Below are 27,037 nucleotides of genomic sequence, written 5' to 3' on the forward strand. Positions count from 1 at the left end.
TTTAATATCTGCCTAAATGAGATAACCAGTGCCTTGCAGCGGCTACTGTCTTAGCTTTCCCAGTTCTTTAGTTCTAAAGTCCTGTTTACACTGTTTATCGTATAATGTGATGGAATGTCAAATCCACATCTAATGGAATATCCATTCTCTTTTCTAAATAAATATAAGATGAGAAATAAAAGAGACGCAATGTTCAATTCTCTGCCTTGCAATCCTTTTTCTTGCATTTTTTTTTACCGAGCCTCCAATTTTTTAATCAAAGTGTGACAGTATTCATCATGTGAGTTGTCACAAAGAAGAAAGATGGTTTGGAAATTGGAATTTACTTCAGAAAGTCTGAAAATGATTTTTTTTTTACAAGGCGTATCCCTAGATCGCATATTTAATAAGACTCGGTGATGTACAGTAGAATGAATGACACTGCAAAACTTTACTGTTTTTTTTACTTTTCCATATAAAATGTACTTAGAAATTGGTCAATTTGCTTTACTATATATATATATCTACTATATAATTGTCTAAGGGTCACTTCCGTCTGTCTGTCCTTCTGTCTGTCTGTCTGTCGCGGTTATTCGTTCGCTGATTGGTCTCGCCAGCTGCCTGTCATGGCTGCCGCGACCAATCAGCGACGCGCACAGTCCGGAAGAAAATGGCCGCTCCTTACTCCCCGCACTCACTGCCCGGCGCCCGCATACACCCCTCCGGTCACCGCTCACACAGGGTTAATGCAGGCGGTAACGGACCGCGTTATGCCGCAGGTAACGCACTCCGTTACCGCTGCTGTTAACCCTGTGTGACCAAGTTTTTTTACTATTGACGCAGCCTATGCAGCACCAATAGTAAAAACATCTAATGTTAAAAAAAATAAAAAATGATTATATACTCACCTACGCCGCCTTTCCCGCTCCTCGCGATGCAACCGGCACGTTCCGTTGTCACGGATGGTCTGGCAGAAGGACCTGCCATGACGTCACGGTCATGTGACCGCGACGTCATCGCAAGTCCTACGCGCCTGCGCGGAAAGGACCTGCCGTGACGTCACGGTCATGTGACTGCGACGTCATCACAGGCCCTGCGCGCCTGCGCGAGCAGGCTGGGACCGGAAGCTGCCGCCTGTACCTCGCACAGGCGACAGAACTACAAGTATGGTGAGTATGTTAGAACTACAAGGGGCCCTCGGATCGGAAGGTGAGTATGTTTATTTTTTATTTTTTAACCTGTGACATACGTGGCTGGGCAATATACTATGTGGCTGGGCAATATACTACGTGGCTCTGTGCTGTATACTACATCGCTGTGCAATATACTGCGTGGCTCTGTGCAATATACTACATCACTGGGCAATATACTACGTGGCTCTGTGCTGTATACTACGTCACTGGGCAATATACTACGTCAATGGGCAATATACTACATGGCTGGGCAATATACTACATGGCTGGGCAATATACTACGTGGCTCTGTGCTGAATACTACGTCACTGGGCAATATACTATGTCACTGTGCAATATACTATGTCACTGTGCAATATACTACATGGCTGGGCTATATACTACGTAGCTGGGCAATATACTAAGTGGCTGGGCAATATACTACGTTGCTCTGTGCTGTATACTACGTCACTGGGCAATATACTACATCGCTGGGCAATATACTACGTGGCTGGGCAGTATACTACGTCACTGGGAAATATACTAAGTCACTGGGCAATATACTAAGTCACTGGGCAATATACTACGTGGGCTGTGCTATATACTACGTGGACATGCATATTCTAGAATACCCGATGCGTTAGAATCGGGCCACCATCTAGTATATATATATATAAACTCAAAAAAAGGAAAAGCAGCACAAAATAATTGAAAAAAAGTGGACTTTAATGCCTGAACGGCGTGGCAACGTTTCGGATGTGTTATCCTTTGTCAATTATTTGTATTTATATTTGTTTTTTTGAGTTTATTACTTTTTGACCATTGGATTGCTGGTCGGAAGAGCTCTGCATGCCTTGTAAGGTAGTAATTTGATGCTGTTCCAATTTTTTCACTATATATATATATATATATATATATATATATATATATTTACTGTATTGAAAAGAATAGTTGAGATTGTCAGTGCATTTGGATTCTTAAGAAAATGTATGTTTTTTCTTGACTTGCCTTAAAGGCTATGTCCACCTTTGCAATATTTTTTGTCTTATTTTATCTAAAATAAAAAAAAGTGAAGTAACTTTGCAATGTGTCTATCCTATTCAGGAAGATATGTCTCCATGGCAACAGACAACAAACAAACCCTTATGTAGTCTGATTCTGCAGTCATCCCCGGCTTTCACTGCTGGGGATGGTGGAAAGAGGAAATTGGAAGTGCGACCTAATAAATTCAAGAGACCATTTAGTCAAACAGGACAATATTTTTTGTGCTACTTGGGTTCCTAAGAGAGCAGTCAGGTCTGTGGTAATAGTACTCTTGGAAGACCGGTAGGAATGGTGGCACATTTGTCTACAATGACTAATACTCAACAGTGGAATGTGAAAAATTGAAAATCAGATTTATAATCTAATGGAAATCCTTCCAAGAAAAGTATGGACTGGAACTCAATGTTCTACAAGCACATATGGCTGCGAAGTCTGGGTTTTATTTTCTTATAGTTTCTCCCAATAAACAGCACTACAAGGCCTATTTTTTTAAGAGACGCCAGAAGACACTCTTACTAGTCTGCATTATGCATCTACTAGAGTTAAAGGGAACCTGTAACACGATTTTCATACTATAAACCACTACCATAGCATTATACAAGTCTGCGTGTAGATGAAGGTGAAGTGAACATTCTTTTTTTGCACCAGATTGAGTCATAGCTGGCTTAGAAACCCTGGCGTGCGGCACACCAACCAAGCATGGCGGATCATTGGACTGCATGACTGAAGTAATAAGTATATATAATGTGAGCAGTATTATACCTTTATTTCTTACATATTACAAACCACTATGGCTGTGGTTTAGGGTAGGACAACAAAATGTTCCAGTCGAGTGAAACATGATGTTTCACACAACGTTATGTACATCCAAGTCCCCAATGCAATTGAGTGACATTTTGGGAATCTGTCAGCAGGTTTTTGCTATGTAACCTGAGGGCAGCACGAGCTAGGGATTCAGACAATGATTTCAGTGATGTGTCACTTACTAGGCTGTGTGCTATTGTTTCACTACAATGAGTGTTTCATCAACAAGAGATTACCACTGGCAGAACTCATGCCCGCGCCCAAGCTCGCCCCCAACACTGGTTAGCAGCTTCCTGTCAATATACAATGTACACAGAAAGCTGTGCTGGGAGCGGGGGGCAGCATTCAGAGCGCTGCTTCTATCACAACTGCTGCACCCAGTAAACTAAGTAATACATCGCTGGAATCAGGGTCTCTTTTCCTACATTATGTTGCTGTTAGATGAGGTAGCAAAAACCTGCTGACAGATTGCTTTTGAACCTTACACTAAATGCTAGATGCAATAGTAAGGACCATTAGGCTGTATGCAGATGTGGCAGCTCTTCCTTACTTTATTTCTGTTTTACGCTGCTGTATATTTGACAGGAGGCATACATTTTTTTTAATAATGGTCATTAGATGATGAATTACAAAATTTATACAAATGCATGATTACCGTATATACATTCTGCCAAAATGATGGCCGTGTGAAGAAAGCTTCACAGAGACTGTTCTAAATTGTACACTTGCTTCAACAAATGATTAGTCCTTTACATAAGACATTCTCCTTTCTATGGAGCAAATAAGTGAATTCCTACTTGTCTTACCAAGTTCTGAGCGAAGACTATATTTCCCTGCTCTATCAGTCAGCAAGGCAAGGCACTTTGATGTGCAGCAATGTCAGCTGTGACTTATTGCCTCTTTATGCATGTAATGTTTATCATTTTGTGCCGTGGCCCGTGACAGTTTCATCTATAAAGCAATATACTAACAAGAAAATGAGGATTCAGGGGTTTCATGATTGCAGATTTTTCCTTCTGCTCAAAAAATCCAGTGTCAAATTGTGTTCTAGGAATTGTGAAGTAAGGCTGAGAATATAGTTTATCCAAGACAGAAGAAGTCAATACTTCGGCTTTCCTCATACATTGGGGGGAATTTATGAAGGTTGCTATTCCATAAGCCGGTCTTAAATCCAGAGACTAGTAGACTATAGTCCAGCCCCATTTTACTAAGTCCTATCTACTTTTATGAAGAGCGATGATGGGTCTGGTGCAAAAAGTTGCAAAATTTTATGCAACTATCATTTCCAACAAATTGTGCAACTTTTTGAATCTAGAAAACTGATGTAAAGGGAACAATAATTTCCATAGTTTACTGCCCTGCTGTTTTTATGGTGTAAACAAGCATCAAAAACAGTGCAGAATCTTCCACTCAACACACAAAAATGTATTACATGCTTTTAATAATGCACAATAGAATTTAAAGTATCATCTAAACTAAAAATAAAAAAACTAATGACAATACTACAAAAATGTTACAAAACATGACATTTCCATTGTCAAAATTCCAAGTTTAACCCCTTACAGGGAACATGTCACCCCCAAAATCGATGGTGAGGTAAGCTCGCTGACATCAGGGGCTTATCTACAGCATTCTGTAATGCTGTAGATAAGCCCCCGATGTTACCTGAAAGATAAGAAAAAGAGGTTAGATTATACTCACCCAGGGGCGGTCCCGATGCAGTCCGGTCCAATGGGCGTCTCAGGGCCAGTGCAGCGCCTCCCATCTTCATTCCATGACGTCCTCTTCTTGTATTCACACTGCAGCTCCAGCACAGGCGTACTTATCTGCCCTGTTGAGGGCAGAGCAAAGTACTGCAGTGCGCAGGCGCCGGAAAGGTCAGAGAGGCCCGACACCTGCGCACTGCAGTACTTTGCTCTGCCCTCAACAGGACAGATAAGTACGCCTGTGCTGGAGCCACGGCATGAAGACCAGAAGAGGACATCATGGAATGAAGATAGGAGGCGCCGGAGCGGACCTGAGACACCCATTTGACCGGACCGCAGCGGGACCGCCCCTGGGTGAGTATAATCTAACCTCTTTTTCTCCTCTTTCAGGATACATTCGGGGGCTAATCTACAGCATTACAGAATGCTGTAGATAAGCCCCTGATGACGGTGAGCTTACCTCACCATCAATTTTGGGGGTGACAGGTTCCCTTTAACCCCCGGAGCTTTTTTTGTTTTTTCGTTTTCGTTTTTCTCTCCCCTTCTGTCCAGAGCCATAACTTTTTTATTTTTCCGTCAATATGGCCATGTGAGGGCTTATTTTTTGCGGGACGAGTTGTATGTTTGAATGATACCATTGGTTTTACCATGTCGTGTAACAGAAAATGGGGAAAAAATTCCAAGTGCGATGAAATTGCAATAAAAGTGCAATCCCACACTTGTTTTTTGTCTGGCTTTTTTGCTAGGTTCACTAAGTGCTAAAACTGAGTTGCCATTATGATTCTTCACGTCATTACGGGTTCATAGACACCAAACATGTCTAAGTTCTTTTTTTATCTAAGTGGTGAAAAAAAATTCCAAAATTTGCTTAAAAAAAAAAAAAATGCGCAATTTTCAGATACCCGTAGCGTCTCCATTTTTCGTGATCTGGGGTTGGGTCAGGGCTTATTTTTTGCGTGCCGAGCTGACATTTTTAATTATATCACTTTTGTGCAGATATGTTTTTTTGATCGCCCGTTATTGCATTTTAATGCAATATCGTGGCGACCAAAAAAACATAATTTTGTTGTTTTGATTTTTCTCGCTACGCCGTTTAGCGATCAGGTTAATCCTTTTTTTATTGATAGATCAGGCGATTCTGAACCCAGCGATACCAAATATGTGTAGGTTTTTTTTTTTTTTTATCGTATTATTTTGATTGGGGCAAAAGGGGGGTGATTTGACTATTTATAGTTTTTTTATTTTTTTATATTTTTAAGCACATTTTTTTGGGGGGGCACGCTTCAATAGCCTCCATGGGAGGCTAGAAGCATGCCCTACACGATCGCCTCTGCTACATAGAGGTGATGCACAGATCACCTCTATGTAGCAGAAATGCAGTATTGCTATCGACCATCAACAACCATAGAGGTCTCAAGGAGACCTCAGGTTGTTATGGCAATGCACCAATGACCCCCGATCACGTGACGGGGTCAGCGGTGTGAGCGCTTCCAGCTCCGCGGCCGGCAGCGCTTGTTAAATACCACTGTCAGAGGTTGACAGCGGCATTTAACTAGTTAATGGGCGTGGGCGGATCACGATTCTGTTCGCGCCCATTGCGACCACATGTTAGCTCTTTATAACAGCTGACACCTCAGAGCGGGGGATACTGGCAGCTGACGTACTATTCGGTTAGCTGGCAGAAAGGGTTAAAGAGAATCTGTCAGCTGATTTCTGCTATACAATCTGACAGCAGCATGAAGTAGAGTCTGATTGCAGCGATGTGTCACTTACTAGGCTGTGTGCTGTTGTTTCAATCAAATCAGTGTTTTAAACGCAAGAGATTATCACTACAGGACTAGATGCCTTGTGCCTCCTAGTCAACTGCTCTTTGTAACCCAGCTCCAAACACCCATTAGCAGCTTTCTGCCAATGGACAGTGTAATCGGAAATCTGCCATTTAGTGATGTGGGCGGGGTTATACAAAGCTCAGCATTCAGAGAACTGATTGATCTGTAGCCGAGAAAACTGTCATTTTATCACATCTGCTGCACCCCATTAAACTAAGTGATACAGCGCTGGAATTTGGGTCTCTGAACGTACAGAAAAAACCTGGTGAGATTCCCTTTAATGAGAAATGAAGGCATGTTGATGTTAGCTACATGGGAGTTGTGATGTGGCTTTAATTGTTACCTCTATGGTACCCTTGACAATTTAAAGAATCCATCCTGTGTACCTCGGTATGCCTTTGATTTATTCTATATTAATTCAACAAAAAAAGAACACTCCATGCGCTGATACAATATTGCATTGACCAGCAGAAGTGATAAGTGAAAAGTTATTTCCTGGAAATCCGTAAAATGCCAACATGAAACCAACCCAGGAGGTGTGAATACATCCTTATCCCATAACTCTGCCCTTTCTGCCCCTGTATCTGTGGATGTAATGACAGAATAATATTGGTTTGCTGCTGTTCCTCTCATTTCAGCAGATTTAAAATGAATGTATTTAGTTTTTCTAAGAAAATATTGTGCATTAATGCAAGCAAGTCTGGATGTTTTTCCATATCATGGTTACAAAATGCACGGTGACCCATTCATGAATGATTTGTCACTGTCCAAAAACGTTGTCTGCAGAAGGCAGATAATACATGAGTTTCACCAAGACAATTTATTTCCTGTGTACTCGGCAGCAGAAATATGCTTCAGAAGCAAACTGGCCTTCTGGAAACTTTTGCCCTAATTTCTTTCTATACAATATTAGATTTGAAAACTATAAATGCAGTGAAAACGTGACAAAAAAGGAACAATTTGTCTTTAAAATGTATAATTATCTTTATTGGAACTCAAATGTGGATCTCACTAACAATGGCCATCAGATTGATAAATTGGGACAATTATAAGGAATGGTAATGCTAATGATTCCGCAAAAAGGTTAATGCAATTTGCATCCATAATTTTTTGGGGTTATGCTCTTTTAATTGTCAGCGTGTGTTCACATAATAAAGCACATATGTATAACGGAGCAATTAGGTTATATGTGTGTATACTGTCCATGTAGCTGTCCCTTACATAGCTATTATCCATCTTTCTGTCTATCAATATATTCATCTATCTATCTATCTCTCTATCTATCCCATATCTCTCTCTCTATCTATCATCTATCTATCCCATTTCTCTATCTATCTATCTATCTATCTATAGATCTATCTATTATCTATCTATCTATCTATCTATCTATCTATCTAATATCTATCTATCTAATCTTGCTATATGCTACATAATGTTTGAGGATCTTCTTTTAAAAGTATTTTATGTATCATTCCAAAAAGACTAATACATAGTAAGTAGTGATGAGCGAGTGTACTCGTTGATCGGGTTTTCCCGAGCACGCTCGGGTGACCTCCGAGTATTTGTTATTGCTCGGAGATATAGTTTTCATCACCTCAGTTGCATGATTTACGGCTTCCAGATACGCTGAATACATGTGAGAAATGCCTGCCTGTTAGGGAAATCCCACATGTATTCAGCTTATTTGGAAGCCGTAAATCATGTAACTGAGGCGATGAAAACTATAAACCCGAGCAACGAGTATACTCGCTCATCACTAATAGTAACCATATATTAATTTACAATTCTGTTACTGGTGACACTTAGGCATTAAGTGACTAATTTATACTGTACTTGGAATGGGGTAATCATTTTGTTAAAGTGTTTACCCAAAATATAGAATGCCAAAAAAAATAAAGGGAACACTAAAATCCCACATCCTATTATCCAATGGAGGACTGGAGTTGGAATGATGCTCAAAATCAAAAGTGGAAAATGGAGTTACAGGCTTATCCAACTTCAGTGGAAATACCTCAAGACAAGGAAATGATGCTCAGCAGTGTGTGGGGCCTCCACGTGCCTGTATAACCTCCCTACAACATCTGGGCATGCTCCTGATGAGGCGGCAGATGGTATCCTGAGGGATCTCCTCCCAGACCTGGACTAAAGCATCGGCCAACTCCTGGACAGTCTGTATCGCAACGTCACGTTGGTGGATGGTGGGAGACATGATGTCCCAGGTGTGTTCAATCGGATTCAGGTCTGGGGAATGGGCAGGCCAGTCCATAGCTTCAATGCCTTGCAGGAACTGCTGACACACTCCAGCCACATGAGGTCTGGCATTGTCCTGCATTAGGAGGAACCAAGGGCCAACCGAACCAGCATATGGTCTCATAAGGGGTCTGAGGATCTCATCTCGGTACCTAATGGTAGTCAGGCTACCTCTGGCGAGCACATGAAGGGCTGTGCGGCCCTCCAAAGAAATGCCACCCCACACCATACTGACCCACTGCCAAACCGTTCATGCTGAAGGATGTTGCAGACAGCAGATCACTCTCCACTGCGTCTCCAGACTCTGTCATGTCTGTCACATGTGCTCAGTGTGAACCTGCTTTCATCTGTGAAGAGCTCAGGGCGCCAGTGGTGAATTTGGCAATCCTGGTGTTCTGTGGCAAATGCCAAGCGTCCTGCACGGTGTTGGGCTGTGAGCACAACCCCCTTCTGTGGACGTCGGGCACTCAGACCATCCTCATGGAGTCGGTTTCTAACCGTTTGCGCAGACACATGCACATTTGTGGCCTGCTGGAGGTCATTTTACAGGGCTCTGGCAGTGCTCCTCCTGTTCCTCCTTGCACAAAGGCTGAGGTAGTGGTCCTGCTGCTAGGTTGTTGTCCTCCTACAGCCCCCTTCACGTCTTCTGGTGTACTGGCCTGTCTCCTGGTAGTGACTCCAGCCTCTGGACACTACGCTAACAGACACAGCAAACCTTGCCACAGCTCGCATTGATGTGCCATCCTGGATGAGCTGCATTACCTGAGCTACTTGTGTGGGTTGTACAGTCTGTCTCATGCTACCACGAGTGTGAAAGCACAAACAACGTTCAAAAGTGACCAAAACCTCAGCCAGAAAGAATTGATACTGAGATGTGGTCTGTGGTCCCCACCTGCAGATCCACTCCTTTATTAAGGGTGTCTTGATAATTGCCAATAATTTCCATCTGTTGTCTATTCCATTTGCACAACAGCATGTGAAATTGATTGTCAAACAGTGTTGCTTCCTAAGTGGACAGTTTGATTTCAAAGAAGTTTGATGTACTTGGAGTTATATTCTGCTGTTTAAGTGTTCCCTTTTTTTTTGAGCAGTGTATTTATGGAGAGTCATACATTTTTTTTCTTGTGAAACCTATTTTCAGAATTCAAACACTAAAGCCATTCATTTCCATCAAGCATTAATACATGTGGAAAGGACATATATAACCACTTAGGGTACCATAATATATTGTCCATAAAAGTATAACATTTTTACCTTAATTGATAAAAAAAAATCATATAGGTGGTGGCTTTCATGGAAAAAGAGAGATTCACATGTACCAGTGTTATTTTGCAGAATGACTAGGCTAGCCACCAGATATTGTTACAAGTCTGCATGCCTACATATCTCTGAGCATAGACACAGAGTTATACATTCTATACATAATACTTGGAATATTTTTCTACATTAACTATTATATACTAAGATATTATTTTCAATTGTACTAATTTATATTTTAGTTTCTATCACTTACTCCAACCATATAAATACCTGGAGCTTATATTATAGACCAGCAGTCTCAACATCTTGCTAAACATCTACATACATTTAGGAGGAACACTTTTGGCAAATTTATGACCACTAATGGACAGTCACATGTCCTAGGGATGCTGTGAGTGACTGCTCAGCCGCCCTATGGATAGCAGAGGAGTGTCAGGATGTCAGTACTGTGCGTTACAGCTCAGCTAGTTCATGGATAGCAGGGAAATGTTTGTCAGTGTAGTGTTTGGGTTTCCTCTAGGTGTTTTCCTTTCCAGGTAATTGCCAGGCTACTTAACTAGCTGGCAATATTAGGTCATTACCAATTGTAGCTTCAGCTCAGTGGAGTGTTTACTCCACTGTGTGCCCTGTATTCTGTTCTTTTGTTGCCTGACCTTGGATTTGTCTTTTGAGTACCCATTTGTATATCCCTTTTGCCTTTGACACATTCTGACCTTACTTACGAGACCCTGGACTTTGCCCCTGACTTTACATTTGTCGTATCCCTTTGTTTTTGACATACTTTCCTGGCTTTTGACCTTGGAACTCTTGACTACTCTGCCATACAGGTAGTCCGTGAGTAGTGGCTAGTGTCACATGGACTACATACAAGTGATCGTTTATTGGTCTGTTTTCCCAGGTCAACAAAATAATACAATTGAGTTGTCCCCATGCAGCCTCATGCTGTCAGCAGCATATTCCCTGTTTACCCAGGATGATGTGCTACTAATAATGATAATTTTTATACCAGAATAATCTGATTACTGAAATCTGATTACTGAGCAACTAAGTGTTTTGCTTGTTTACTAAAAGACTGCTGGCATATTTCAGAAGGCCGACAATCGGGAACGAGCATTCTTATACTCCCCTTTGCTGAATATTGCCTTTTCTAAATAGGCCTGACACACAAATCAATGATTTCTACTGAAAGATGTGCATGTCAATGGTTTACTAAGAGGGCGAATCCGAGATCGGTGAAGTAAACACATTTTTTTCTGAATCCATTTTGGATACCTGTTTCTGTACTATACCCATCTGTCACGAGAATTTGCAGTGAAATATAAGATCATGTCTTTATACTTTACATTCTCCTTGTTCAGAAACTAAATGAATTCTAAATGGAAACAATGGCAATTTGTGCAAATAATATCCCTCTGAGATTATTTACAGAGCAATAAATTGATGGGTTAGTAACTCTTAATCTCTTATTTCTACAAAATCTGATCCAATGAAAGGGAAACAGTCACAAGGTTTTTGCAATGTAATCTGAGAGCACCATAATGTATGAACACAGACCCTGATTACAGGGATGTGTCACTTACTGGGCTATGCTCTGCGATTTCAATACAATCAGTGTTTTATCAACAGAAGATGATCACTACAGGACTAGATGTCTCGTGCCGCCTAGTCAACTGTTCTTTCTCTGCCACTGGACAGTGTAAACAGAACTCTGCCAATCAGAGGTGTGGACAACGTTATACAGAGCTCAACATTCAGAGAACTGATAGATCTGCAGCCCAGAAAACTGTGATTTTATCACAACTGCTGCACCCATTAAACTAAGTGAAACATTGCTGGAATTAGTGTCTCAGTACATTCAGCAAAAACCTGGTGATTGATTCCCTTCAATGAGCAGTGAAAACATATTGCATGGACACAGACCCTTAATTACAGTGATGTGTCACTTACTGTGCTATGTTCTGCGATTTCAATACAATCAGTGTTCTATCAGCAGGAGATGATCACTACAGGACAAGCTTCCTCATGCCCCCTAGTCTAACCCCGCTCTCAGCACTGATTAGCAGCTCTCTGTCACTATACAATGTACAGAAAGCTGTAGTGTGGGAGTTATACACAGCTCAACAACTGGGATCTACTAGATCTGCAGCAGAGAAAATGTTAACTATCATAACTGCTGCACCCAGTAAACTAAGTGACACATCACTGGAATCAGGGTCTCTATCGATAACTCATGCTGCTGTCAAATTACATAGAAAAATATTGTCAACAGATTCCCTTTTAATGCCTTCCTAACCTTATTACCAATATTTCTCACATCCTTAGAACCCCCTAATCCTATTTCTACTTGTTTGGTGCATGTAAACTATGTTGTAATTCTTGTCCAAGGGTATAGTATATTCTGGCCTACATGTGCTGACCATCCCTTCTGTAAAAGTAACTGGTGTTTCTACTGCTGTCACTTGGGAAATCTGTGAGCGAATTTTCAAGAACCCTTGCATCGGGGAAACTCTGCATGGGAAACACTGATTTATGATACCTTTTTTCTGAGCACAATGGTGATATTTCTGGTAATTATATTTTTCACCATATATGTACAAAGCTATAAAATAACAGATCACGAGAAGCTTTAAAAAAAAAGAACATCTCACACAATACACACATAATAATTGCATGCAGTGAGCAACATTGATTTATGGCACATAAATGGAATGAATTGGTAATACTACAAGAACAAGTGCAGAGCAAAAAACGGAGAGAAAAAATGAAATTAACAATCACACGAAAAGAAATGAGCGGAAGATTGCAGAATGATCATGGCAATGACAATGGTGATGACAAAAGGCAGAAGACATGAATCGATGAGTTGTGTGTACTTGAATGTCTGACCTGTTAGTTGGTCGTCGCCTGCAGCAGGGGCGATGCGAATGTATGGTGTTGTAAGCTGAGTCACGATTATCGCAGCTAAGGCAAAGGAAGAATTCCGGGTCAGCATGCATGAGGAGGAGAAGAAAAGCCAGACTGAAGCAAGGCCGACAAGAATACTGTTTCACCAACTCTGCAACATCATACTACCAAAACACCACATTTTCTAGCTGAGAGTAGAAAACAGCATGGAGGAGAGGAAAAGAAAAGGGTTCACTGTGGAAATGATTCAGTAAATCTCTGGTTACAAATTGTGAACAATGAAGACATGCAATTCACTGTAGGCTCTGACATTGACTGTGTCTCCCATTATTTCTACCCTGGCTGTTATAACAATGTTATGTTTGTGAGGCACAAGCACATAGCAGCTGATGGGCCGGGTACGAATTGTATGAGGAGCTGCACACTACTGCACTATGCTCTATTCTGGTGCACTAGTTTCTTCTTTTGTGCATGTTCTTTGGATTTATATTGCTTTTAATGTTTGCTGCTTTGTGGTTCTACATGTTGTGTAGGAGCAATTACTTTGTATCAGCAAATACAGCAAAACAATGAGAGTAAGTATAGGACTATTCTACAAGACGTCTGCCTCCTCCATGTGCAGGTACTCCAGTTAGGAGAATGGTGGCAGAAACTAGGGGAATGTAGGAGTTACACTGTGATATATTTTTCATGCAATTCCTTCTAGTGGATTAAATTATATAATATTGCTTCATCAATATTAATTTAAATACATTATCACTAGTGATAAGTGAATGTGCTTGAATAAGGCGTTATCTCAGCATGCTCGTGTGCTAATCGAGTGACTTCATCGTGCTTGAAAAATATGTTTGAGTCCCCGCGGCTGCATGTCTCGCGGCTGTTAGACACATGCAGGGATTACCTGTTTGTTAGGCAATCCCTGTATGTGTTGCGGCTGTTGAATAGCCATGAGACATGCAGGTGTCGGGACTCGAACATATTAATCGAGCACGACAAAGTCACTGGGTTAGCACACGAGAATGGTCGGATAACGTCTTATCTGAGGACATTCACTCATCCCTAATTATCACCACAGCCTTCATTATACACTTATTTATGATCGATACAAAACAGTTGCATTAAAAGCTCCTCTATAGCATGCAGAAAAGTTTCAGATTTAGAAAGCTAGACGTTAAGCAATTTTTCGTATTGTAAACATGGTCTAAATCGGCGTTTCCCAAACTCCAGTCCTCAAGGCCCCCAACATGTCATGTTTTCAGGATTTCCTTAGTATTGCACCGGTAATGATGGAAGTATTATCAAATCAGAAATTCTCTCACTTGTGCAACACTATGGAAAACCTGAAAACATGACCTGTGGTTGGCCCGTGAGGACAGGGTTTGGGAAACAGTGGTTCACATCAATTTAGGCATTAGGTTAAGTGTGACAATGTACAATGTTCGATGGATTGTATATTTTTTACATGGATATATTTATGTATAGTGAGTGGACCAAATAAAATAATGGAGGTGACAAAAGAAGATGTATCTAGAGAGTCAAGAAAATCACTTGCCGAAGCGTCAGGTGCAGTATACTAGTTGTTATATGTGTTCTCTATAGAAGCAAAGATTTCTATATAATATACAGCCTGTCATTTGTTCAATTACATGAACTACCTCCTTAACCCCTTTACCCCCCAAGGCTGTTTGCACCTTCATGGCCGGACTAAATTTTACAATTCTGACCAGTGTCATTATATGTGGTAATAACTCTGCAAAGTTTCAAGGGATTCCACTGATTCTGAGACTGTTTTTTCGTGACATATTGTACTTTATGATAGTGGCAAAATTTCTTCGACATGATTTGCGTTTATTTGTGAAAATAATGGAAATTTGGAGAAAATTTGGAAAACTTTAAATCAGAGAGTTAAGTCACACAACATAGTTAATAAATAAGTTATAACTGTTAAAATTTGACCAGTGTTTTCTAATTTTTCAACAAAATTTACAAAACTTTTTTTAGGGAACACATAACATTTGAAGTGACTTGAAGTGACTTTGAGGGGTCTATATGACAGAATATACCCAAAAGTGACACCGTTCTAAACACTGCACTGCTCAAAACCACACTTGAGAAGTTCATTAACCATTTAGGTGCTTCACAGGAATTTTTTTTAATGTGGAAGAAAAAATGAACATTTAACTTATTTTAGACACATTTTTTTTAATTTTAGCAAGGATAACAGGAAAAAAAGGACCCCTAAATTCGTTGATCAATTTCTCATTAGTATGCTGATACCCCATATGTGGGGAAAAAACTGTATGGGCACATGGCAGGGCTCGGAAGAGAAGGAGAGCCACTTGACTTATGAATACAAAATTTGCTGGAATAATTAGGGGATGCCATGTCAAATTTGGAGAGCTCCTGGTGTGCCTCAACAATGGAAACCCCCCACAAGTGACATCATTTTGGAAACTAGACCCCTTAGAAAACTTATATAGATGTGTAATGAGCACCTTGAACCCCCAGGTGCTTCTCAGAAGTTTATAACATTGAGCCGTGAAAATAAAAAATAATATTTTTCCCACAAAATTGTTTTTTAGCCCCAAATTTTGCATTTTCATAAGAGTAACTGGAGAAATTGACATATACAATTTGTTATGCAATTTCTTCTAAGTACACTGATACACAATATGAAGAAAAATACTGTTTGGCCGCACAGCAAGGCTTGGAAGAGAAGGAGAATCATTTTACTTTTTTGAATACAAAATTTGCTGAAATAATTAGCGGATGCCATGTAGGGTTTGGAGAGCCACAGATGTGCCTAAACGGTGGAAACTCCTCACACGTGACATCATTTTGGAAAGTAGACCCCTCAGGGAACTTATCCAGATGTGTGGTGAGCACCTTGAACCCCAAAGTGCTTCACAGAAGTTTATAACATTGAGTTGTAAAAAAAAAAAAATAACATTTTTCCACAAAAATGTTTTTTAGCCCAAAATTTTGCATTTTCATTATGTAAAAGGAGAAATAGAACCATACAATTTGTTTTGCAATTTTTCCTGAGAACGCCGATACCCCATATGTGGAGAAAAACTACTATTTGGGCGCACGGCATGGCTCAGAAAGGAGTGACGTTTTGGAAAGCAGACTTTGATGGAATTGTGTGCAGGTGTCATTTCGTATTTGGAGAGCTCCTGGTGTATCTAAACAGTGGAAAAACACCACAAGTGGCCCCATTTTGTAAACTAGACCCATCAATAAATTTATCTAGACTTGTGATTTGCACCTTGAACACCTAGGTGCGTCACAGAATTTTACAATGTTGCTCTGCGAAAATGAAAACCTGTTGTTTTAGTCCCAAATTTTTTCATTTTCAAAAGGATAGCAGGAGAAATTGGATCCCAAAATGTGCTGCACAATTTCTTCTGAGTACGATATCCCATAAGCGGTCGAAAACTTCTTTTGAGGCACCGTACAAAGTTCAGAAGGGAAGAAGCATCATATTGGACTTCAGATTTTGCTGGAATGGTTTGAGGATGCCATGTCACATTGGCAGAGCCTCTGAGGTGCCAGAACAGAAGAAACCCCCCATTTTACAAGCTACTCTACACCAAAAATTCATCTAGGGATGCAGTGAACATATTGACACCACAGATGGAAGAGTGGCATTTGGATTTGGGAGCGCAGAATTCGCTGGATTTCTTTTGGGTGCGAGGAGTCATGCAGTCATGCGGTGTAATTGCAGTGATACCAGATTTATATTGTGTTTTTATGGTAGGCTGCTGTCACACACTAAAAGAAGCTTTTTATTGCAAAAATTAGCATTGCCATATCTTGAGAGCTATAACATTTCCATATTTCATCCGACAGTCATGTGACGGCTTGTTTTTTTGAGAAATGAGTTGACATGTTTATTGGTACTGTTTTCAGTCACATAACATTTTTTAATTGCTTTCTGTTCTGATTTTTGGCAATCAGAATGAACAAAAAAAAGCAATTCAATTGTTTTTTGGCTTTTTTTATGTCATTCCGCGAATGGTAAAATTGACAAGGCAGCTTTATTCTTCAGGTCAGTACGATTACAATTACCGGTATATCTTTTTTTATGTTTTGGAGCTTTTACACAGTAAAAACTATTTTACAGAAAAATAATTACCGTATATACCCGTGTATAAGCCGTGCTTTTCAGCACATTTTCTGTGCTGAAAACGCCCCACTCGGCTTATACATGAGTCATTTTCCAGAAAGCCGATGGGGAGGGGGAGCGGTGGAGCAGCGGCAGGAGCCAGCGGCTGTGGCTGTAACTGTGCAGCTGCTAAAGAGACATGAATATTAATTTCTCTTATAGCGCAGTGGCAGATGCAGCTGCAGCCGCTGGCTTCCATAAGACATCATACTCACCCTCTCCTCCGCACCGTTGCAGCATCTCGATGGTCCCGGTGCCTGCAGCTCTTCCTGTGCTGAGCGATCAGGTGGCACCGCTCATTAAGGTAATGAATATGCACGCATCACCACTCCTATAGGTGTGGAGCGCATATTCATTACCTTAATGAGCGGTGCCATGTCATCGCTCATCACAGGAAGAGCTGCAGGTGCCGGGATCAACGAGATGCTGTGACAGTGTGGAGGAGGAGGGTGAGTATGATGTTTTTTTTCTGGAATAGGTAGCATGCATACTGGGAGAAGGGAAGAGCCACGCATACAATGATGGGACGGGGGGTGAGCCATGCATACGACGGGACCGGGGTAGCCATGCATACAAAGATGGGACGGGGGGAGCCATGCATACCAGGACAGGACGGGGGTGAGCCATGCATACCAGGACAGGATGGGCTGAGCCATGCATACCAGGATAGGACGAGGGTGAGTCATGCATACCAGGACAGGACGGGCTGAGCCATGCATACCAGGACAGGACGGGGAAAGTTATGCATACCAGGACAGGACGGGGGGGGGAAGCCACGCATAGCAGGACAGGCATGAGGGGACAATGCATACCCGGCTTATACTCGAGTCAATAAGCTTACCCAGTTTTCTGTGCCAAAATTAGGTGCCTCGGTCTATACTCGGGTCAGCTTATACTCGAGTATGTACGGTACTTAAAATAACTTTTTTATTTTTCAGCTGATGAAGCTGTACTGCACCTTGTTTTTTTGCAGGACAAGTTGACGTTTTAATAGTTGCCATTTGAATTTACATTTGTCTTTTTGTTCGCGTTTTATTACACTTTTTATTTGCCGAAATGGTGAAAAAGCATGGTTTTATACACTGCTCAAAAAATAAAGGGAACACTTAAACAACAGAATATAACTCCAAGTACATCAAACTTCTGTGAAATCAAACTGTCCACTTAGGAAGCAACACTGTTTGACAATCAATTTCACATGCTGTTGTGCAAATGGAATAGAAAACAGATGGAAATTATTGGCAATTATCAAGACCCACTCAATAAAGGAGAGGTTCTGCAGGTGGGGACCACAGACCACTGTTATGACCCCAATGGCGAGGGTCTCAGAGGTACGTGGAAGTCTGCAGAATACAAAAATCCAGCTCATAGGGCAGTGGTAACTGGGTTGACCATATATCTACTCCTAACGCCAACACTAGAAGTAGCCGGGGATCATTCCTACGTTGATTCTAGATGACACGCTCCAGCCGGAGAATCTAGCTACCCCTAGTAGAGGAAAACAAAGACCTTTCTTGCCTCCAGAGAAGGGGACCCCAAAGCTGGATAGAAGCCCCCCACAAATAATAACGGTGAGGTAAGAGGAAATGACAAACACAGAAATGAACCAGGTTTAGCACAGAGAGGCCCGCTTACTGATAGCAGAATAAAGAAAGGTAACTTATATGGTCAACAAAAACCCTATCAAAATCCACACTGGAAATTCAAGAACCCCCGAACCGTCTAACGGTCCGGGGGGAGAACACCAGCCCCCTAGAGCTTCCAGCAAAGGTCAGGATATAGATTAGGAACAAGCTGGACAAAAATACAAAACCAAAACAAATAGCAAAAAGCAAAAGGCAGACTTAGCTGATATAACTGGAACCAGGATCAGTAGACAAGAGCACAGCAGACTAGCTCTGATAACTACGTTGCCAGGCATTGAACTGAAGGTCTAGGGAGCTTATATAGCAACACCCCTAACTAACGACCCAGGTGCGGATAAAAGGAATGACAGAAAAACCAGAGTCAAAAAACTAGTAACCACTAGAGGGAGCAAAAAGCAAATTCACAACAGTACCCCCCCCTTAGTGAGGGGTCACCGAACCCTCACCACGACCACCAGGGCGATCAGGATGAGCGGCATGAAAGGCACGAACTAAATCGGCCGCATGAACATCAGAGGCGACCACCCAGGAATTATCCTCCTGACCATAGCCCTTCCACTTGACCAGGTACTGAAGCCTCCGCCTGGAGAGGCGAGAATCCAAGATCTTCTCCACCACGTACTCCAACTCGCCCTCAACCAACACCGGAGCAGGAGGCTCAGCAGAAGGAACTACAGGCACAATGTACCGCCGCAACAAGGACCTATGAAATACATTGTGAATAGCAAACGACACAGGAAGATCCAGACGAAAAGATACAGGATTAAGGATTTCCAATATCTTGTAAGGCCCAATAAAACGAGGTTTAAATTTGGGAGAGGAGACCTTCATAGGAACAAAGCGGGAAGAAAGCCATACCAAATCCCCAACGCGTAGTCGGGGACCCACACCGCGGCGGCGGTTGGCAAAGCGCTGAGCCCTCTCCTGTGACAACTTCAAGTTGTCCACCACATGATTCCAGATCCGCTGCAACCTATCTACCACAGAATCCACCCCAGGACAGTCAGAAGGCTCCACATGACCCGAAGAAAAGCGAGGATGGAAACCAGAGTTGCAGAAAAAAGGCGAAACCAAGGTGGCGGAACTAGCCCGATTATTAAGGGCAAACTCAGCCAACGGCAAGAATGTCACCCAATCGTCCTGATCAGCAGAGACAAAACACCTCAAATAAGCCTCCAAAGTCTGATTAGTTCGCTCCGTCTGTCCATTAGTCTGAGGATGGAAAGCAGACGAAAACGACAAATCAATGCCCATCCTACTACAAAAGGATCGCCAGAACCTAGAAACGAACTGGGATCCTCTGTCTGACACAATATTCTCAGGGATGCCGTGCAAACGAACCACGTTCTGGAAAAACACAGGAACCAGATCGGAAGAGGAAGGCAGCTTAGGCAAAGGAACCAAATGGACCATCTTGGAGAAGCGATCACATATCACCCAGATAACGGACATGCCCTGAGATAGCGGAAGATCAGAAATGAAATCCATGGAGATATGTGTCCAAGGTCTCTTCGGGACAGGCAAGGGCAAGAGCAAACCGCTGGCACGAGAACAGCAAGGCTTAGCTCGAGCACAAGTCCCACAGGACTGCACAAATGACCGCACATCCCTTGACAAGGAAGGCCACCAAAAGGACCTGGCCACCAGATCTCTGGTGCCAAAAATTCCCGGGTGACCTGCCAACACCGAGGAATGAACCTCGGAAATGACTCTGCTGGTCCATTTATCCGGGACAAACAGTCTGTCAGGTGGACAAGACTCAGGCCTATCAGCCTGAAATCTCTGCAACACACGTCGCAGATCCGGAGAAATAGCTGACAAGATAACTCCATCTTTAAGAATACCAACAGGATCAGCGACTCCAGGAGCATCAGGCACAAAGCTCCTAGAAAGAGCATCGGCCTTCACATTCTTTGAACCTGGTAAATACGAGACAACAAAATCAAAGCGGGAGAAAAACAATGACCAGCGGGCCTGTCTCGGATTAAGGCGTTTAGCAGACTCGAGATACATCAGATTTTTGTGATCAGTCAAGACCACCACACGATGCTTAGCACCCTCGAGCCAATGACGCCACTCCTCAAATGCCCATTTCATGGCCAACAACTCCCGATTGCCCACATCATAATTTCGCTCGGCAGGCGAAAACTTCCTGGAGAAAAAGGCACAAGGTTTCATAACAGAGCAACCAGGGCCTCTCTGCGACAAAACGGCCCCTGCTCCAATCTCTGAAGCATCCACCTCAACCTGAAAGGGAAGTGAGACATCGGGCTGGCACAAAACAGGCGCCGAAGTAAACCGGCGCTTCAACTCCTGGAAAGCCTCCACGGCAGCAGGAGCCCAGTTAGCTACATCGGAGCCCTTCTTGGTCATATCCGTCAACGGTTTCACAATGCTAGAAAAATTAGCGATAAAACGACGGTAGAAGTTAGCGAAACCCAAGAACTTCTGAAGACTCTTAACCGACGAGGGCTGAGTCCAATCAAGAATAGCTCGGACCTTGACTGGGTCCATCTCCACAGCAGAAGGGGAAAAAATGAACCCCAAAAAGGGAACCTTCTGTACACCAAAGAGACACTTTGAGCCCTTGACAAACAAAGAATTTTCACGCAAAATTTTAAAGACCAACCTGACCTGCTCCACATGCGAATCCCAATCATCAGAAAAAACCAAAATATCATCCAGATAAACAATCAAAAATTTATCCAGATACTTCCGGAAAATGTCATGCATAAAGGACTGAAAAACTGAAGGCGCATTGGAGAGCCCAAAAGGCATCACCAAGTACTCAAAATGACCTTCGGGCGTATTGAATGCGGTTTTCCATTCATCACCTTGCTTAATGCGCACAAGGTTGTACGCACCACGAAGGTCTATCTTGGTGAACCACTTGGCACCTTTAATCCGGGCAAACAAGTCAGACAACAGCGGTAAAGGATACTGAAATTTGACAGTGATCTTATTTAAAAGCCGATAATCAATACAAGGTCTCAAAGATCCGTCCTTTTTTGCCACAAAAAAGAATCCCGCACCAAGGGGGGAAGAAGACGGACGAATATGTCCTTTCTCCAGAGACTCCTTGATATATGAACGCATAGCGGTATGTTCAGGTACCGACAGATTAAACAGTCTTCCCTTAGGAAACTTACTGCCTGGGATCAAATCTATAGCACAGTCACAGTCCCTATGAGGAGGCAGTGCACTGGACTCAGACTCACTGAAGACATCCTGATAATCAGACAAATACTCCGGAACTTCCGAAGGCGTAGAAGAAGCAATAGACACAGGCAGGGAATCCCCATGAATACCACGACAGCCCCAACTTGAGACTGACATAGCCTTCCAGTCCAGGACTGGATTATGGGTCTGTAACCATGGCAGCCCTAAAACAACCAAATCATGCATTTTATGTAAAACCAGGAAACGTATCACCTCGCGGTGTTCAGGAGTCATGCACATGATAACCTGTGTCCAATACTGCGGTTTATTTGCTGCCAATGGCGTAGCATCAATACCCCTAAGAGGAATAGGATTTTCTAATGGTTCAAGAGTAAAACCACAGTGCTTAGCAAATGACAGATCCATAAGACTCAGGGCAGCACCTGAATCTACAAACGCCATGACAGGATAAGACGACAGTGAGCAAATCAAAGTTACAGACAGAATAAATTTAGGTTGCAAATTACCAACGGTGACAGGACTAACAACCTTAGCTATACGTTTAGAGCATGCTGAGATAACATGTGTAGAATCACCACAGTAGTAGCACAAGCCATTCCGGCGTCTATGAATTTTCCGCTCATTTCTAGTCAGGATTCTATCACATTGCATTAAATCAGGTGTCTGTTCAGACAACACCATGAGGGAATTTGCGGTTTTTCTATCACATTGCACCGAATTAGGTGTCTGTTCAGACAACACCATGGGGGAATTTGCGGTTTTGCGCTCCCGCAACCGCCGGTCAATTTGAATAGCCAGTGCCATAGTATCATTGAGACCTGTGGGAATGGGAAAACCCACCATAACATTCTTAATGGCTTCAGATAGGCCATTTCTAAAATTAGCGGCCAGTGCACACTCGTTCCAATGTGTCAGCACGGACCATTTCCGAAATTTTTGGCAATACACTTCAGTCTCGTCCTGCCCCTGAGACATAGCCAGCAAGGCCTTTTCTGCCTGAATCTCAAGATTGGGTTCCTCATAAAGTAAACCGAGCGCCAGAAAAAACGCATTAATATCAGCCAATGCCGGATCTCCTGGCGCCAGCGAAAAAGCCCAATCCTGAGGGTCGCCCCGTAAGAACGAAATAACTATTTTTACTTGCTGAGCAGAGTCTCCAGATGAACAGGGTCTCAGGGACAAAAACAATTTACAATTATTCACAAAATTCCTAAACTTAAACCTGTCTCCGGAAAACAGTTCAGGAATCGGTATTTTAGGTTCTGACCTAGGATTTCTGATAACATAGTCTTGTATGCCCTGCACACGAGTAGCCAGCTGGTCCACACTTGTAATCAAGGTCTGGACATTCATGTCTGCAGCAAGCATAGCCACTCTGAGGTAAAGGGGAAGAAGAAAAAAAAAAAAAAAAACTCAGAATCTTCTTTCTTATAATCCCTCTTCTGCAATGCATTAAACATTTAATACTGGCCTGGCAAACTGTTATGACCCCAATGGCGAGGGTCTCAGAGGTACGTGGAAGTCTGCAGAATACAAAAATCCAGCTCATAGGGCAGTGGTAACTGGGTTGACCATATATCTACTCCTAACGCCAACACTAGAAGTAGCCGGGGATCATTCCTACGTTGATTCCAGATGACACGCTCCAGCCGGAGAATCTAGCTACCCCTAGTAGAGGAAAACAAAGACCTTTCTTGCCTCCAGAGAAGGGGACCCCAAAGCTGGATAGAAGCCCCCCACAAATAATAACGGTGAGGTAAGAGGAAATGACAAACACAGAAATGAACCAGGTTTAGCACAGAGAGGCCCGCTTACTGATAGCAGAATAAAGAAAGGTAACTTATATGGTCAACAAAAACCCTATCAAAATCCACACTGGAAATTCAAGAACCCCCGAACCGTCTAACGGTCCGGGGGGAGAACACCAGCCCCCTAGAGCTTCCAGCAAAGGTCAGGATATAGATTAGGAACAAGCTGGACAAAAATACAAAACCAAAACAAATAGCAAAAAGCAAAAGGCAGACTTAGCTGATATAACTGGAACCAGGATCAGTAGACAAGAGCACAGCAGACTAGCTCTGATAACTACGTTGCCAGGCATTGAACTGAAGGTCTAGGGAGCTTATATAGCAACACCCCTAACTAACGACCCAGGTGCGGATAAAAGGAATGACAGAAAAACCAGAGTCAAAAAACTAGTAACCACTAGAGGGAGCAAAAAGCAAATTCACAACAGACCACATGTCAGTACCAATGCTTTCTGGATGATGTTTTGGTCACTTTTGAATGTTGGTTGTGCTTTCACACTCGTGATAGCATGCGTCGGACTCTACAACTCACACAAGTGGCTCAGGTAGTGCAGCTCATCCAGGATGGCACATCAATGCGAGCTGTGGCAAGAAGGTTTGCTGTGTCTGTCAGTGTAGTGTCCAGAGGCTGGAGGTGCTACCAGGAGACAGGCCAGTACACCAGGCGTTGTGAAGGGGGCCATAGGAGGGCAACAACTCAGCAGCAGGACCGCTACCTCAGCCTTTGTCCAAGGTGGAACAAGAGGAGCACTGCCAGCGCACAGCAAAATGACCTCCAGCAGGCCACAAATGTGCATGTGTCTGCACAAACGGTTAGAAACCAACTTCATGAGGATGGTCTGAATGCCCGACGTCCACAGATGGGGGTTGTGCTCACAGCCCAACACCGTGCTGGATGCTTGGCATTTGCCACAGGACACCAGGATTGGCAAATTCGCCACTGGCACCCTGTGCTCTTCATAGATGAGCACATGTGACAGATGTGACAGAGTCTGGAGACGCTGTGGAGAGCGATCTGCTGCCTGCAGCATCCTTCAGCATGAATGGTTTGGCAGTGGCTCAGTAATGGTGTGGGGTGGCATTTCTTTGGAGGGCCACACAGCCCTCCATGTGCTCGCCAGAGGTAGCCTGACTGCCATTAGGTACTGAGATGAGATCCTCAGAGCCCTTGTGAGACCATATGCTGGTGCGGCTGGACCTGGGTTCCTCCTCCAGGACAATGCCAGACCTCATGTGGCTGGAGTGTGTCAGCAGTTCCTGCAAGATGAAGGCATTGAAGCTATGGACTGGCTCGCCCGTTCCCCGGACCTGAATCCGATTGAACACATCTGGGACATCATGTCTCGCACCATCCACCAATGTCACGCTGCACCACAGACTGTCCAGGAGTTGGCGATGCTAGTCCAGGTCTGGGAGGAGATCCCTCAGAAGACCATCTGCCGTTTCATGAGGAGCATGCCCAGGCATTTTAGGGAGGTCATACAGGCACGTGGAGGCCACACACACACTACTGAGCATCATTTTCTTGTTTTGAGGCATTTCCACTGAAGTTGGATCAGCCTGTAGCCTGTCATTTTCCACTTTGATTTTGAGCATCATTCCATCTCCAGACCTCCGTGGGATATTAGTTGTGATTTACGTTGATCATTTTTAGGTTTTATTGTTCTCAACACATTCCACTATGTAATGAATGAAGATTTACAACTGGACTATTTCATTCAGTGATATCTAGGATGTGGGATTTTAGCGTTCCCTTTATTTTTTTGAGCAGTGTATTTAAGTCCGTGGGTGTAACGTGAAATATTTCATGGGGTATGAATACTTTTTTAAGGTACTGTAAATCCCTGATCATGTTGCAAGGGTTTGTTAAAGGGTGAATTTACATCTCAATCACAGTATGAAACCATACTGTCAACTTCTCTTGAGGCAAAAGTGGCTGGGCTGCTTGTTATAGGTTCAGTCCAGTTATCAGCTTTTTTTTATTATTTTTAGTTGGATCTGCAGCAAATTCCACAAGTGGAGCATTTAATGCAGATCTGAACAGTACATGCCCTAATAGTAATACTAATTTTGTGTGTCTCTTATATTTTAGAAACTGTTAAAAAAAGCTGAGAGGTCAAAGACAACAGCTGGAAGATGACATGGAGAGAAGACACAAGAAAATTAAGGACAGACTTTTTCTGAGTGATTTCTACACACTATTTTCGCCATTATGGTTTACTCCAACTTATGGTCCCCTGATGAGCCCCTATACTAGGAGGGGGTGAAACGCGTTGGGACAAGGACACTGGGACAAAGAATGCTGCTTTTACCCAGATAAGTTTACCTATTAAGGTGTTCCTAGCATGCTGCTGTCTAATTTGTATGATGACATATTTATGACAAAAAGCACCTTGGTGTACTATGTTCCACTGAGAAAGGAACATAGCATGCTAGGCTAAGTTACTGGTCGCTGAGGTATATTACTCTGTGTCAATCCATCGCATGTGTAGACCTGAAGTACAGGGAGTGTATAAGTGGTGAATAACTTGTTGGTCTGTCTACACAGTATATCACAGTCAACAGACACTATTAATCTATAGAATACCCTGGCTTTTATTTCTCTCATTTTGTATTACCACCTTTTTTGAGCATAAATATATGCAGGTGTGGTCTACATGTGGCTGACACACTGCTAAAAATAATTAGAGCCGCATCCGATCGGCAGACCTTTTTTCTGGCCCATTGTCTAGGCAGAAAACTTTTTAAGGTTAAGATTACTCAGCTAGATTTGTTTTTTTCTGTGTGCATGGTGTGGAGGGATTTGGGTTTGGGTAGTGGTTAGGGCGGTGTAGGGACATAAGGGACAGTCGACGCGGAGTGGGGGCGCCACATCGTGTGTTAGGGTGCCAACCTCCACTGCTAGGTAGGGCCCAGGTCATTTAGGATCCTATTAGGGTCTTTGAGGAATTTGTCATCCTATTTTTTTCCCCCTTGGCCCTTTTTTTGGTCCATTGCACCGGCCCACCAACACCCAGCCCTATTCTCTTTTGGTGTTAGTTCACATATTTGACTTTTTTATTGATGCAATTTTTTAAAAAAAGTAGAAATAAAGGTATTTTTAAGGTTTTTTTTCTTTCTTTGATTTCTACTTTCCACAGAACAGCCTGAACGCTATTAGAATTGTGGCAACAAGCGAGAGAAATAGATCATCTACCATCTGCAGACAATTAAACTTAGAACCGCTGCTGCATAATATTTAGAAATATCCCTCTGCTGCGTTCACATGGAGTGATGTTACACGATGA

General features: G+C 42.7%; 1 protein-coding gene and 1 long non-coding RNA gene across 6 annotated transcripts in view; one reads left to right on the plus strand and one right to left on the minus strand.

The window, feature by feature from the left end:
* Nucleotides 1–27,037, minus strand: part of PTPRM (protein tyrosine phosphatase receptor type M) — a 995,903-nt gene that overhangs the window by 256,540 nt on the left and 712,326 nt on the right. For 3 of the 5 annotated variants that reach the window (XM_077270222.1, XM_077270224.1, XM_077270227.1), the window contains exon 14: nucleotides 12,931–13,005. The exons of the other annotated variants lie outside the window; for them this stretch is intronic. In XM_077270222.1, coding sequence (XP_077126337.1) covers nucleotides 12,931–13,005 — 75 coding nt within the window. The remainder of the gene's footprint in view (nucleotides 1–12,930; nucleotides 13,006–27,037) is intronic. 5 annotated transcript variants of the gene reach the window in all.
* The window catches only part of LOC143782609 (uncharacterized), a 35,658-nt gene that overhangs the window by 6,046 nt on the left and 2,575 nt on the right, over nucleotides 1–27,037 (plus strand). The window contains exon 2 of the long non-coding RNA XR_013217004.1: nucleotides 25,843–26,070. This is a non-coding gene — a long non-coding RNA (uncharacterized LOC143782609). The remainder of the gene's footprint in view (nucleotides 1–25,842; nucleotides 26,071–27,037) is intronic.

The sequence above is a fragment of the Ranitomeya variabilis genome, chromosome 6 (assembly GCF_051348905.1).
Source record: "Ranitomeya variabilis isolate aRanVar5 chromosome 6, aRanVar5.hap1, whole genome shotgun sequence".
NCBI classification, from domain to species: Eukaryota; Metazoa; Chordata; class Amphibia; order Anura; family Dendrobatidae; genus Ranitomeya; species Ranitomeya variabilis.